We start from the raw sequence: 16,198 nt of genomic DNA on the forward strand, positions 1-16,198 counted from the left end.
GCCATTTCTCCATCCTCAGGTAGTTTATCAGGAATTGTGATTTTAGAGTCCATTTGGGGTGCCTTTATTTCCATTGATTGAGGAAAAGGTTAGTTATGAAAAGCTTTAGAAATTATTTCGACTCTTCATCTGTTGTTTTCCTTCTAATGTCATCCTTAAATATCCCTAAAATCTGGCTCACTTTTCAAGATTTCTATAGATTTGATTTTTCTCCTTAACGTTTTGCTGTTTTTATGAGTGAGCACTCCTGATGATCTTCCATTATCTTCCTCTGTCAGATTCTACAAATGAGTTTATTTTAAATTGGTATTGCCCTTGGCTGCCTTATTTCTTTACTTGGCAAGGAGATCAAGTGTGTGCTACCGGAGGAGGTTTCAAGGCTTTTTTAATCTCTTTTTTGTGGTGATTGATTTATATAGGTTAAACTTCCTTAGGAATAGTCATATCTACATTAATATCTGCTTTCTATCTAATTTTTTTTTTTTTTTGGCTCTAAGAACTTGTTTAAATAGATCAGGTTGGCATTGCCCCAATTGTGTGTCATATTTTTTTCTTCTAATTTAATATCTAATTTAGATTTTGATTGTTGCTGTAACATGTCTGTGGACAGGTATATATAGTCAGCTGACCCAGAAATAATTACCACTTCAATAACTAGTCATTTCCTGTTAGAATGTTAAGTTTTACATTTTGCTGGCATACTTATTGAGTGAAGGTTGAACAACAAAATCTGTCCTTTTCACTGTGGAATTTCATGATGATTTTTTTGGAGGAAAATTTCAGTAAATTAAAATATTTTTTAATTTAAATTATTATTTATTTAATTTCATTATTTAAATTAAGCAATGAAATTGTATTTAATTTATACTTTAACATATTTAACATGTATTGGTCAACCTGCCATCTGGGGGAAGGGGTGAGTAGAAGGAGGAGAAAAATTGGAACAAAAGCTTTGGCAGTTGTCAGTGCTGTAAAATTACCCATGCCTATAACTTGTAAATAAAAAGCTATAATAAAAAAAATAAATTAAGCAATGAAATGCATGGGTCATGGTGGGCATTGTTGGAGGGACTATCCATATTAATAAGATCAGAATATAATAAGGTATAATACTAAATGTTAACTTAATCATTGAATCATTGAAATGGGTTATTTAGCTGTAGTTCTAGGAATATGTTTTTGTCATTTATGTGTGCATGTGTGTAGGCTTATATGTATGTAGTGTGTATGTCTTTTTAACTCTAATCCTTTCCATCATACACAGCACTATGAACATGCAACCAGATCCTGATTAATAAATGAATAACAAATAATGAATTGCATGAAAGTTACGTTATTCAAATTTCTACTATATATTTTCATCGAATAAGAACCAATTATGAAATTTTACATAATTTTACAACTTCAACTAGTGCAAATTTTATTATATGTAATCACTTCACTGAGGTTCGTTATTTGTATTAAGACCACACTGTAAAAATCTCATACACAAATCTCACTATTCAAATCAAATCACTATTTAAAAAATCTGATATTCAAAGCATATAACTACAAAATCCCACCTTCTATTAAAGGTAAAAATGTCTCTATTGAATGTTTCTGCATCTGTACTAGCCATTTTGGGGCCAACAAAGCAACCCCACGGAAAACACCTTTGGTCCTTAAATTCTTAAAGAGGGAAATCAAATGACAGTATTTTATTACTGACTTCAAGGCAAGCTAAGTTGTGTTTTCTGAAAGTTCTAAAGTGCCCTTTTATTTTTTGTTGTTTAATTGCTTCAGTCTTGTCCAACTCTTTGTAACTCCATTTGGGATATTCTTGACAGAGATTAAAGTTGTTTGCCATTTCCTTTTCTAGCTCATTTTACAGATGAGGAAACTGAGGCAAACTGGAGTAAGTGATTTATCCAGGGCCACCCTAGTAAGTGATGGAGGTCAGATTTGAATTCAAGAATTCCTTATTTCAGGGGCAGCACTCTTTTGGTGCTTTTGAGGAAATTAAAAAAAAAAGTTATTCAGTTTAGTTGAAGTTTTAGCATATTGGTATTTACCCAGAGTGATTTTTCTGAAAGTATTATGAATTTCTTAGCTAGAGAAACCTTTCCATCTTTAATTTATATCATAATGAAGCTATCAAAGGAACATTTCTTTATTTTAAAATATTTGGATCCTTTTATATCCATTCCAATAAACTTCATTGTTTTTCATTTTAGGCTTTTGAAGATCTCAGCAAGCTCATGGTCAAGGTATATTAATTTACATTTGTTATATTCACAATAGTTGTGTTGTTTTAAAGCATATTTTGCTTTTTAAAAAAAATTATTTTGTACATAGAAATATTTTCTTATTTTCAAGATATATGCAAAGACAATTTTCAACACTCACCCTTGCAAAACCTTGTATTCCAAATCCCCCTCCCCCCCACTTGCTCCCCTAGACAACAAGTAATCCAGTATGTGTTAAACATGGAGCCTCTTTTGTAATTAGAAAATATGGATATTTTTTTCTGACAGGCAAAGGAAATGGTTGAATTATCCAAATCTATAGCTAATAAAATTAAGGATAAACAAGGTGATATCACAGAAGATGAAGTAAGTGTTTTGCATTTTTTAAGGATTGAGAACTGTGTGTGTGTGTGTGTGTGTGTCTTCAAACAAGTAAACAGTATAAATATTTTGATGGGCTACCTTTTAATAGAGAGTTTTTGTTTCTGGGGACTTGAAACTGAATCAAAATATTTCAGAAGTTTAAGATTGTTGATTTAAAGTTGTTATGTTAACAATAACAGGTAATAGATGATTTTTAAGTCTTTTTACTTGAACTATAAAATGAGGGTGCTAGGAATATTATAGGAGGGGATTAAAAGATGATTATTTTCTACAACTTTTTTGAAAACCAGTTTTTAGGGACAAAATTGTTTCAAGTTGAGGTTTTTGAGGATATTTATTCTAATGATTATCTTGTGATTGGTATTAAATGTGGTTGTTACCTTAATGTTCATAATTGCCAGACTGGTGAAGTGAGGGGAGGCTGAAGAAAGGGGAGGCTATGTTATTAAATTTATCCATAGTATTGCTGAAAATCCTTTTCCTATTACAAATAATGAGAAATTATAAATATAGTATAGGAATTTGGGGGGGGGGAGATTTTGACTCTTCATTCAATGTAAAGAAAAAATTCCTTGCAAAAAGAACTAGCCCAGAATGATAGACAGCTAGATGGTGTAGTGGGTAGACTGCTAAGTCTGAAGTCAAGAAGACTCATCCTTCAGAGTTCAAATCTGGCCCCAGATATTTGGTAGCTGAGTGACTTTGATCAAGTCACTTGACCCTGTTTGCCTTTGTTTCCTCATTTGTAAAATGATCTAGAGAAGGAAATGACAAACCACTGTAGTATCTTTGCCAGAAACAAAACCAAACCCAGATTAGGTAATGAAGAATAAGAAATGACAGAAATAACTGAAAAACAAAAAGAATGATGGATTGCCTTGGGAAAATAGTGAATTTCTCTCACTGAAGTTTTTGAACTGGAGGCCAGCTGGTGCTTTGTTGAGAATGTTGTAAAGATTTCTTAGCATGTACTGACTTGACTGCTATGGTCCCTTCACATTTCAAGATTCTATAAATTGAAGGAGGTGGGGAGGAAAAAGTGAATAGTTAAGTATTTAAACATTTAATTGATAGCCAGGAGAAATAAAGATCTTAAACTTTAAAAGAAAAAAAAATCTAATTGCCATATGTTTGATATATATTTTTTTTCTTCTTTCCCATTTAGACTATCAGATTTAAATCTTACTTGCTGAGCATGGGTATAGCTAATCCAGTTACCAGGGAGACACATGGCTCAGGCACACATTACCATATGCAGTTGGCAAAACAACTAGCTGGAATACTTCAGGTGCCTTTAGAGGTAAATGCAAAATAAAAATGACTTATTTTTGGTAGTATTTAATTCCTTCAGTGTCAAGTCATCAGAAACCTTGATAGAGGTGCCCCTTCTCATATTTTGATTAGCCTTCAGCTAATTAATTTGTTTCTTTCTGAAATAAGTATTAATTGGTTTGAATGAAATTTAAGTTTTCTACTTTCTTACATTTAATTTTTACTGTAATTATATTTTATAGGTTATTATTAGATATACAGCTTTCTTAGTAAAAAAAAAATATATATATATATAATATATATATATATATATATATATATATATATATATATATACACTAGTATATCTTATTACAGGTTCACTTGTTTTCCTTCTCTAACTCATGTCATCTCCAAATACCTAAAACAAAATAGTCTTTAAGACAGATTAGTAGGCTATTTTATATGATAGTTGTAAATATTCTAATTTTACATACAGGGACAAATGTACATTTTTTCCCCATATATATTCTCTAAAAGGGCTTTACATTGCACCTAATCTTGAAGAAAGGAGTTTTAGGAAGAAGGTGGAGGTGATAGCATTTTTCATGTGCCTAAAGGGTGGCTGCCATATGGAAAGAAAGATTAGATTTATCCTTTGTGATTCAAGGGAGTGGAACTATTAACAGAGGGTGGAAGTTGCAAAGAAGATTTCCTTATAAGTAGAAATGTCTTAATATAATAAAGCAAAGGACTGTCTGGAAAGGTGTTGAAAAAAATCTGGACGACCACTCGTCAGGGTTGTTGTAGAATATATTTTTGTTTCTAATAGGAATATTTTCTTGAATGATCTCTAATGCCCATTGTACCTTATGATTATAGAACTATGAATTATAGAACAATTAGTAAATATTAAACATTAATTGTAACCCTATTTTCAAACTTGAAAAGGAATTTTTGAAAATTGAATACGGAATTTATCTCAGTATTTTTTTATTTATATTTATTTTCTGGTGTACTTTGATTTAATATTGTTATGTGAATTTCAGGAACCTTTGCCACAATATTTTATATTAAATTTATTTATTTCATATTTAAACAGGAACGAGGGGGAATAATGTCGCTCACAGAGGTGTACTGTTTAGTGAACCGAGCTCGAGGAATGGAAGTAAGGAATCATTTCTGACATTCTCCTTCTGAATCTAGACATTGATGTAATCTAGGGAAAATCCTATTTTAATGAATCTATCTCAAAGATAATTCTATTTATTTAAAAATTATATTAATTTTTATTATTAATAAGATTAAAATACTTTAAAAGATTTTAATGTTTTTTTTTTCATTTTAATGTTAAATATGTTCATGAAGAATTGCCTATAGGAACAGTATTTTGTTAATTTAGTTATATCAAATTCAATGCATTGGATAATGCTGTATAAAAAGCCCCTGGTCTGGTTCCTTACTGTACCAAAGATCTTGAATATGTAGTAATAGTAGGTAGTAATGAAAAGAGAAGAACTTATTTTGACCTCTCATCAAAGTAGCAATTATACTTAAAAGCTTTCTATTCTTTTTGACTTCCCATATTTCCCATCCTTTTCCATGTCCAAAAATTCAATCACCTAAACAAAGGTGCCATATAGATCTAGGATGAGGAAAGGGTTGAAATGGTATAAGTATGATTGGATGTTCTAGACAAATCTCAAGCCCAAGTCATGTAAAAACTGAACTCTTCCTATTTTCTCCTAAACCCTTCCCTCTTCCAAACTTCCCTCTTTCTCTTGAAGTCTTTTAGTCTTCCCGCTGTATGACTTTGGCATTATCCTCAACTCCTCAGTGTTCCCCCACCCTGTTATTCACTCAGTTACCAAATCTGGCCTTCTACCTTCTGCCTTCACAGTGTCCCTCACATCTCACCCTTCTTTCTCTGCTCACAAAATTACTACTTTAGTTTAGGCTCTTAACACCTTTTGACTACAGCCCCTTAAATGAATTCCTTGCCTTAAAGTCTCTCATTTCTTTAATCAATCTTCCATGTTCCAAGTAATTTTCCTTGAGCATAAATCTGACTACCTGACTCCCCTACTCATTCAACTCCCCAACTTCATCCTGCCTAAAATATAAATATAAGGATAAAATATAAATTTCTCTGTTTAGCCTTTGCAACCTTGACCCACCCCACCTTTCTGCCTCACTGGACAATATTATCCTCCTGTACCTCTCTAATGCAGCCAGAGTGTTCTTCTAGCTGGTCTATACACACAGTGCTATATCTCTTGGAAAATGCTAGCTGTATCCAGAGAGAGAATGATGGAGACTGAATTTGAAACATACTATTTTCACTTTTTTTGTTGTTTGCTTTTTATTTCTCATGATTTTTCCCTTTTGATCTGTTTTTTTCACAACCTGACAAATGTGGAAATATGTTTAAAATGATTGTATATATATAATCTTTATCAGATTACTTGCTTTCTTGGAGAGGGAGCAAAAAAGAAGGAGGAAGAAAAAATTTGGAACTCAAAATCCTACAAAAAATGGACATTGAAAATTATATATTTTCAATAAAATGCTATTGAGGAAAAAAAAAGAAAATTAGAAAATTACTAGAACATGTAAAATCCAGAGTGATTCTATTTTAAATTATTGTGTTCTATATAAATATATTGTGTTCTAAACATAATAATTAAATGATTAAAAAAAAACCCACCAGCAACAATACTCCATCTGCCATCTCTGTGCCTTTGTTCTATGCTCTGCTGGTTGCCTGAAATACTTCCTTTTTACCTCCTTCAAAAAGTCCCAGCCCAAGTACTATCTTCTCCATAAAGCCTTTCCTTATCTTATTAGCTACTAGTGTTTTTCTTCCTATCTTAAATTTAACTACTGTATTTATTGTTTATATTTATTCACCTTATATTTAAGTTACATATATCTTTATATGTAATGTGTCTCATCCCTTAGAACATGTACTTCTTGTGACTAGGAATTGTTTTATTCTTGGTATATGTATCCCTATTACCTAGTCAGTGCCTGACTTATAATAGGCATTTAATATATGTTTTATGTTACTATTATTATATTGCCTCTCCTGGTTCAATGTACTTCTGATGGACATCAGTTTCATTTCTTCTCTAGTTCTTGCAATCTAGGAATGTGATTTCTCTGTGTATTTTTTTATGTCAGAAGGGTTTGATTTAGATGCTCTTTAGTGATTCTTCCAGTTCTGAATCTTATGGTCTGGCATTGTAACCCTTTAACAGAATTCCATTAAAAATAAAGCAGTTTGGTTATCTTACAGCGTTTGCTATGAAGGGATTTTGTTTCTATAAGCTTGATGTGTTTGTTTTTTTTTTTTTTTTTTTTTTTAATGTTTAAGCCAACTATTATTGGGCACCTTGTAAATGTCTTTACTACTTTTTTTTAATCCCATCTAACATATAATAGGAAAGTTGAAGTTTCATCATCACACAATTTACTTGAGTAAGTCAGTAAAGCATTTATTAATACCTACTATATGTAAAGCAGAGGAAACAAGTACAAATTAAATAATCCTTGTGGAATAAATATAAAGAAAATAAATATGAAGTGGTTAAGTACAAGGTAGTTTGGAAGGGAGAGAGCTGACAGCTATTGGGATGGTCAAAGGCATTCCATAGAAGGTTGTACTTGAGCTGCATCTTAAAGGAGTTACTTCCTGGAATTTGACACAGTGGAAACTGCATGGAGGCCCATCCAGGAACACTCCTCAGTTCCCTCCTTTGCCAGAGAGAACAAGGGTGGGCTTAGTTTACTGGGAGCTGCATCCTTACTTTGTGGCATAGGACTTGATCATGGAAGAGAGAAGCTAGTGGTGAATATCTAGGTATCGCCTCCTTGGGAATTGATTAATTTCCACTTAGGCTCACATTGCGCTTTAGGTGGTTAGGTCTTATCACCTAAAATCTTTGATAAATATGCCTTTGGGTTACAAGCTTCTCTCTTGTAGTTCATGTATCTTTTAAATAACATTATATGTCTGTTTATAATATCAACAAGCTCATTTCTTTTTACTAGCTACTCTCGCCAGAGGACTTAGTAAATGCTTGTAAGATGTTGGAAGCACTGAAATTACCTCTCAGGTAAGGGAAAGTCTTAAGATGGACAATAAATCTTTGCAACTTGAACTCTGATAGTGCTTGCTAGGCTTATTTTACTGATGTGATCTTTATACTAGTGCACAGCAAAGACCCCAAATCATGCTTGCCATACTAAAGATACTTGGAAAATGCTTGTTGACTGAATGTTTCAGTAGCCTGTCTAACCTTCAAGGGCTATTTCTGCATTCCCAGATTCTTTCTGTTATATTCTGTCAGTGATTCAGGGAGTCTTTGGCTAAACTTTTTATAGCTATATTTTAAAGGTTGTGATCTTAAAACCAAAAAAGAAATTAAAAGCCTATTATTGATTTTTTGCAGGAACTTGAATAAATTGACTAATTCTTTGATTTTTCTTTGTGTCAATGAATATTTATTAAACACTTATTATATACTAGTGCTGGGTATTCGAAGAAAAGGGGAAAAAAAGATCCATGCCCCTGCCCTCTGAGAGAAGGCACTAGAGGATAGAAATCAGGGGTGGGGTTTAACCAGGAAAGATCTTTTGAAGAAACTGGAATTTAAACTGAATATTGTAGGAAATTAGGCAAATGAGAAGACAGAGATGAGAAAGGAGGGACCAGTGAAACTGGCCTGCATGTGATGTTGAATATTAAATATGAGCAACAGCACAAAGGCCCAAAGCAACAGCTTTGGGTGACAATAGCACAAAGGCTAGTGTTCCTGGATCCTGGAAGGTGTAGAGAGAAGCCAAATATTTAAATAAGAAATCACTGGAGTTTATTGAGTAGAAAGGAAGTATGGTCAGGCCTGCTCTTTAGAAAGATCATTTTGGCAGCTGAATGGAGGATGGACTGAGTAGGGACATTTGGGCCTCATTCGGTTGCTTTGCCAGCTTTAATAGCTGGACAGGAGCCAGTAGGGAAAACCAAATGCTTCCCCTAAATGGATACTTTTCCTCTGTCTCCTGAGTTTCCATTGAGATTGTATGTGGCAGGAATACAAGGAATCTCTTGATTTTTTTGGCATATTCTTTCCACTAGCTCAAATTGTAATCTTTTGAAGCCTTACTTGAGGTTTTTGGATAGTTAACTCTCCGTGATGAATGTCTCTTAGTAAAGTTGATCCTTGGACAGCATGTATACGGTACGATTTGTGGCAAGGTTCATGGCTGAAGCTTTTCTTGCTATGGTAGTTAAACTCAACCAGAGCTTTCAGTCCTCTGGCATAACCTTTAATAATTAAGAATCATATCCACATTAGACATGATAGTAATGGATTTTAGTGGAGGATGGCAGAAATAGACATACAAATAATGTAATTAGTGGGGGTAGGGATTGGACAGATGAACAGATTCTTTGGCTAGAAGAATTTGGCATTGAAATAAGAAATAAAGGCAAAATGATTAGCTCTTCTCACATAGGGTTGATCTGTATAATCTACAAGTAAGAAAGTCAGGTTTCAGGTTATCCCCTTTTTTCCACTAAGAATATATTATGAGAGGAAGTCATGAAATAATCTGTACTTCACTGATCAAATATTTGTTCACAGTTTCTTGGGCTATTATGTTTTAAATGTAATTTCTGCTGTGACATCATTCCTACATATGGATATAAAAACCCTCCACAAGTTTTCAACTGCTGAGATTACTTAGCTGCTGAAGAGTCCTAATGATTTATTCTTATTCTCATCTTTTGTTTTCAGACTCCGAATTTTTGACAGTGGTGTCATGGTCATTGAGCTTCAGTCCCACAATGAGGAGGAAATGCTTGCTTCAGCATTAGAGACGGTATGTAACCTGGATGTCCTTTCACAGTCTGCAAAGATGATTTAAGCTTGTTAGGTATCAAACTTGAAGAATATAAATTCCTTTTGAAGTTTACCATATTAAAAAAGCTGTTTTCAGATATGTAATTTCTAATGTTTTAAATTGTTCTTAAGGAGTGAGGCATTGTGGTATGGTAGATAATACCCCTTGATATGAAATCCTGTGGGCCTGTGTTTCAATCTCACCTCTGACTCTTGTAGCTGTGCAATCCTGGGCAACTTACTGGCTTTTGTACTGCCAGGAGCTCTACCTAGCCTCCCTGCCCTCAAGCCTCCTTGTCAGCTCAGGTACCATCTGCTTCTTGAAGTCTTTCTTAATTCCCCCAGTGGGTGCCTCTTCCACCACTCCCATAAGTGTCAGTGTATATATTGGAGTATCCATTCTGTGTTCTTATTTACTCACTAACACAAGAGGGACAGAGGCCTATTTGTTGCCTATTTGTATCCACTCCCTGATACTTAGAACATCTTAGGCATTTAATAAAAGCTTTTTGAGAAATGATTGCTTATTGCTAAGTCACTGCATGTCACTGATGGGTTTCATTCTGGGATAGGATAGTCCCAGTCTGGGAGTTTACCAGACACACAAAATCACAGATCTTTTGCACCTTGGCATATTAAGGAGGCAGTGTGGAACAAACCTATAATTAAATACTTCTCTGGAACATCAGTTTACTGATCCCTTTTTTCTTGGAAATAAGTAAAAAAGTAGGTTAATGTTAAATATGCTTAGCTTTAGCTGTTTTGTTTTTGGTTTTGAATTAAAGCATTATGTGGTTGAGCTTTGACAGTAGTGAGTACAGGAATCACTACTGACTCAGGCAACTGTGTCAGAAGGTTTGCTTCAGTTCATTTCAGCAGCAAGACTAGGTGCTTACTGTGTGCAAAGGACTCCTTAAGCTTAGAGGAGAGTAATCAAGCTCCTTTCTCTGTTGATGTTACTTATGTAAGACTCTTGAAATGTTTTTGTCTTCAATGAACTTGCATAATTTTAACAACTGTGGTGATCTTGAGTCACTGAATTCCTTTTTGTTTCAGTAGCCTCATTGTGAAAAGGAAAAGTTTCACAAAATGGTTCACTAAGGTCCCTTTTCACTTCTGATCTCTGAATTTCAAATGTTTCAGTTCATGAAGTTCTTAAATTTATCCTCTTCCATGGTTAGTTGAACTATGCAGCAGCTATGTGATACCACATAGATCTTCTGCCATATGTATTATAGATGTATTTTATGCTATTATGGATATATTACAATTTAGATTATTAGGTTTTGAAACATTTTCTTTTGAGTCCTCATTTTAGTAATAGTATTATCTCATGTTTATAGCTCTTTAAGGTTTACATAATGCTTTCCGCATAACACTGTGAGGTAGATAGAGTCAAAACAACAGTAAAGAAAATTTAAGTTAATTGTTAATACTATTTGAATATGTGTAATACATTCAGTGTCTTAAAATGTCCCATTTGATCAGATTCGTGGGACTAAGTGTTGTGTCTTGCCAATTAAATTCATAACACATTTTATTTTGATATTCTTTGTGATAGGTATCGGAAAAGGGATCTCTCACATCGGAAGAATTTGCCAAACTTGTAGGAATGTCTGTTCTTTTAGCCAAAGAAAGGTAAATTATGTTGGGTGTAGTGCCCATTTTTGTTACTATTTATCATTGTGTTCTCTTAATGCCAAATCTGAAGGCTTTTACTTAATCCCTATCCATTTTGACATTGCTGACCATCCTCTTCCCCTGAATACTTTTTTTTACTCTGGGTTGCCATGAATTGTTCTCAGTTTTTATCTTGCCAAATTGAGTGCTCCTCCTTAATTTCATTTGTTGGATCATCATCCATATCATACTCTGTCTGTGCGGGTGTACGCTGAAGCTCTGTTCTATACTCTCTTACTTGGTGACTTTATTAACTCTCATATACTTAATTATGGAAGCTTTGCATGTGACTCCCAGATATACACATAAAACCGTGTGTGTGTGTGTGTGTGTGTGTGTGTGTGCGCGCGCGCGCATGTGTATGTGTATGCTTGCAGCTCTAGTCTCTCTCAAACTCTGGTTCATACATCACTGACTATTGAATATGTTGAAGTGCATGCCCTATAAACACATCAAACTCAAATTATCCAAAATAACTCATACTTCTCTTTCCAAACCCACTTCTCTTCCAAACTTATCTATCACTGCCAGGGACAGCTAGATTCTTCTGATCACCCTGGCTCACAATTTTAGGGTCTCTTCAACTAATTCTCACCACAGATAACCATTTGATTGCCAGATCTGGCAACCTCTAGTCACTTACATTTCTTACTTTACATCTTTACATGTTATTCAGTCATTTAGTTGTGTCCAACTCTTCCATGGACCATAGCATGCTAGTACTCTCTGGGATTCTTTTTGGCAAAGATTCTTGAGTTCCTTCTCCAGATACGGGATTTGCTTAGGGTCACACAGTTAATGTGTGAGGCCAAATTTGAACTCTATTCTTCCTGACTCCAGGCTCAGTGCTCTGTCCACTGAGCTACCTACCTGGACAAATATAAGGTGCTCAATGTGGCATTTAAAATCTTTGAAATCTCCCTCCAGCCTAACTGTTGAATCTTCCTATCATTCCCCTTTGCATATTCTGTTAGTCATCTAAAACGAATCTTTTTATTATTCCATTTCCATCTCTGTGCCTTTGAGCTGGGTCTTCTGACTAAAAGGAATGCATTTCTTCTTTCCCCTGCCTTTAGACTTCCTACTTTACATCCTAAATAATCCTCCCTTTTATGTATTGCCTTTCCTGATTTCCCCAGGTGCTAGTGCCCCTCCCTTCTTCTTTCTCATATATTCCTGTAGATATACACCATTCCTCCATGTGGAATTTAAGCTCCTTGAAGGAGGGGACTGTTCCCTTTTCCTCTTTATGTCTCTAGTGGGTAACATGATTTGCATTTAATAAATCCTCGTGGATTGATTAATTGAGTATTACAAATGATTTCATTTTCTTTTTATCTTTGTCTTTTAGGTTGCTTCTTGCTGAAAAGATGGGCCATCTTTGCAGAGATGATTCAGTGGAAGGCTTGAGGTTTTATCCAAATTTGTTCATGACCCAGAGTTAAATATTTTGTAATTGTAATATTCTTTACCCATACCCTTTCATCATGCATTGGCTGAATGACAGACAACTATGAGATAAACCTTTATTCAATTAGGAATTTTGGTAGAACACTGCAGTACAGGACAGCGTTTCTAATGTTTTTCCCTACATAGTATGTTCTAGGAAAGCTCACTTAGGATTAATATGGAAATGTACTAAAGAAAAAAGTCAAAGCTGTCATGAAAACTAAATCATGTTATGTTTATGTTGACCTTGCTTAGGTCAGTGTGAAATAAGAGTTTATAACTGAATTCTTCAGTTCAACTACTTTGAAAGAAAGGAGTTTAGTTCATGAGAGTAAATCTGGGTTAGCCCAGGTAATAGTTATATTGATAATATGACTGAAATGGATTGAATCACAATAGGATTCATGTTCATGTCAAATGTTTACCCTTTGGAGATATTTGAAATATGCCATATCTGTAGTGAGAGTGCTGTGACACTAAGGAAACAATGTGATACTGGATAATGCTGTATTACACACACCTCCTTTGAGGAGATTTTAGAAGCAGTCATAGGCTGTGTCTCTTCCAGAGGCCAGATCGAATATCCTTTTTAGTATTTTATTTGGCTTACTTATATAGAGACTTGATACAGTAATTTCTTTATTTTTAACTAAGTGGTAAATTCATGACTGGCATTTAAAGAATGCACCTATGTCATTTTATTTCTAAAATGCATTGGATTTTGAAATTGAATTAGAAGTTGTTTAGACATGTTTAGAGAGATGATTCCAAATTTGGAAGTTAGCCGCCCTAGGGATTTTTTAGTCTGCTGTAGAAAATCTTGAAACAGTTATCAAGAACCTGGAAACTTGATGACTTTTTTTCTTTGAAATGGAAAAAGAAAAAAGTCAGAATACAGAGATAGACACACACACACACATCTCCATGTTTTCCTCCTTTTAAAAGATTTCAGCAATGAACAATTCTGGTGCACCACTAGCAAGTCATTCTACCATATTCCAGCAATATTTTTTATTTCTGTTTGCCCTCATTTACTTAATATGCAAAAAAGCCTGCTCCGTTGTATTATTGCTTTGTAAGGAAAAATATTACTGAGAGAAATACATTGTGCATTATTTTAAGACCAAAAACGCATCGCCACTAATGATAATAGTTAAGATTCCAGTTTTACAATTGTACAGTGTATCATATAACAATATATAACTTAAAATTCAGGACGTATGCCTAAGGTCAGAATAGAGCCCCCTGCAATGCTTAGCCAACAAGATAGATTAAGAGACTTTTTCATCGTATGTGTACACCATTTTACAGGATGATTAGTACCTATAAAAGAACCAACCTTCAGTGACTGTATTTAGCCAACTCAAGTTTATACTTGAGTCTCTCAAAGGAACTTATGAGATATATGGGGTCCCTTTGTGTATCACTGCTAGTAGCCATTCCAGGACCTTTGTGTGGAGATCTCAAGGAATTTCCAACCTCACACTCAGAAAATACCTCCTACTAGGCCAGCTAGCCATTCTCTATACATAATTGTCAGTTCCTGGATATCAGCTTTAGTTATTTAATATTGGTAGAGTATCAACAGAAGTGCTGCCTCTAGAGAACCTTGTTTTAGGCTTTGTTTTGCCTCACCTATTTGTGTCAGTTTACTAATGGGTAAATTCTCTGTTCTGCCTCCATTATTAAAACCCTTAAGTTTATACTTTAGGTTTGCTCCCTGTGATTTTTGGATCTCCAAAGATGTGAAGCATGCTTTTATACATGACACTCAGAAAATCTCATTTATCAAGTTTTTTTTTTTTTTTAATTACTGATGTGTCAACTTTCTTCTCTCTTACTGATGAATTATTAGCTATACTAAGCCAGTGGTTCGAGCTTTAAGGGTTTAGGTCAGTCACATCAAATTAATGCAATTCAACTATTATGTTTACCCTCATGAGACAGCGGCAAAACATGAATGAGATGCCAATAACTAATTATAAAGTGAAGGAAACAAGAAAAAAGAGGGAAATCACATATAGACACTATTCTGGAGGCATTATTATCTTCTAAAAATCAATGTTTAGATATGTTAAGAATTTATTTTGCATTATTTTTAAATGGACATTTTCCCACTATTTCTTGTCCCAACCCTTATTTTTTATGACTTTGGACTGTCTTATGGGGGCATCATTCAGGTCTTGTTCTTAGTAGGCTTATATTGAAATAAGAACTATTGAACTCTGACTCCCATCCAAAATGCTGTCTCGGTGCTTTTCTTATTTGATATATTTATTATTTAGTGCTTTCATGACTTACCTCTTAGGAGCATTAAGACACAGACCTGTATCCTTAGCTTTATTGTAATGGCACTTCTTGAGCCATTTATTGTCAAAACAAAACTTTATACTTTGTGTATGTAAAGATCTTTTCAAGGTTAAATTAAATGATTGATATATAATATATATTAATAAATCATCACAATAAAGAGATTTTTTTTTCCTAAGTTGGCATTCTCTTCTCCTTTTTTTAAGCGTGGAAAAAAAAAAGATAGTAATCTAAAATATGATCACCATTTTCCTTCTAGATAATTAGATGCCTAATACAAATGTGAAAAATATTATCAAACCCTTTGTTTTAATTATTTTAACAGAGTTCTTATAATGAACTGTTATTAAAATAGTTTTGCTATGACTGTATAAATGACTGAGCATATATTAAAATGACCCTAATCCACCCTGTACCCTTTTAACAGTCTTTCCAAGACATGATTTTCATTACATCACTTCCTTGCATAAGGCTATAAAGGTTTTATATTCAAGTTCATATTTTATATTCAAGGCCTTTCTATAATTTGTCTCTGTCCAACCTCTCTCATCATTCCTTAGCCATTTCTCTATTGCTGAACCATACTCGTTGATAACTCATCGCCTATTGCCTGGGATAAAGATCTTTGTAGAAATACTAAGAGGAGTTACTAATACTGGACAATCCAGAAAAAAGAGTAGAGAATTGGATCCTATGAAATGAAATTTAGTCAGGTCTTAAATTTGGATTCAAAAAAATTACCTTCATATATATTGGGTCTAGAGGAATAGTGAAACAGCATTATCTGAAAAATATCTGGCTGTTTTAGTGGTAATAGTTTAGATGTGATGGGGAAAAGCCTTTGCAAAATGTATATAAGTAAGAGATGGAATGTTTTTATGGGTACCAAGAAATTCCAGCCAGTACTGCATGAGAGGGATTAATAATGCCTGGAAAAGGAGAATCGAACAAGACTTCAGGACTTTAAAAATCTAATAGGAGTTTTGCATTTTATCT

General features: G+C 33.9%; 1 protein-coding gene across 1 annotated transcript in view; it reads left to right on the forward strand.

Moving 5' to 3' along the window:
- Nucleotides 1-15,380, forward strand: part of VPS36 (vacuolar protein sorting 36 homolog) — a 41,608-nt gene extending 26,228 nt beyond the window's left edge. Inside the window, exons 7-14 of the mRNA XM_051987388.1 lie at nucleotides 2,214-2,246; nucleotides 2,514-2,591; nucleotides 3,775-3,909; nucleotides 4,963-5,028; nucleotides 7,914-7,978; nucleotides 9,659-9,743; nucleotides 11,325-11,401; nucleotides 12,795-15,380. Coding sequence (XP_051843348.1) covers nucleotides 2,214-2,246; nucleotides 2,514-2,591; nucleotides 3,775-3,909; nucleotides 4,963-5,028; nucleotides 7,914-7,978; nucleotides 9,659-9,743; nucleotides 11,325-11,401; nucleotides 12,795-12,888 — 633 coding nt within the window. The 3' untranslated portion in view covers nucleotides 12,889-15,380. The remainder of the gene's footprint in view (nucleotides 1-2,213; nucleotides 2,247-2,513; nucleotides 2,592-3,774; nucleotides 3,910-4,962; nucleotides 5,029-7,913; nucleotides 7,979-9,658; nucleotides 9,744-11,324; nucleotides 11,402-12,794) is intronic.
- Nucleotides 15,381-16,198: the final 818 nt, after the last annotated feature.

This window comes from Antechinus flavipes, chromosome 3 (assembly GCF_016432865.1).
Source record: "Antechinus flavipes isolate AdamAnt ecotype Samford, QLD, Australia chromosome 3, AdamAnt_v2, whole genome shotgun sequence".
In the NCBI taxonomy this organism is placed as follows: Eukaryota; Metazoa; Chordata; class Mammalia; order Dasyuromorphia; family Dasyuridae; genus Antechinus; species Antechinus flavipes.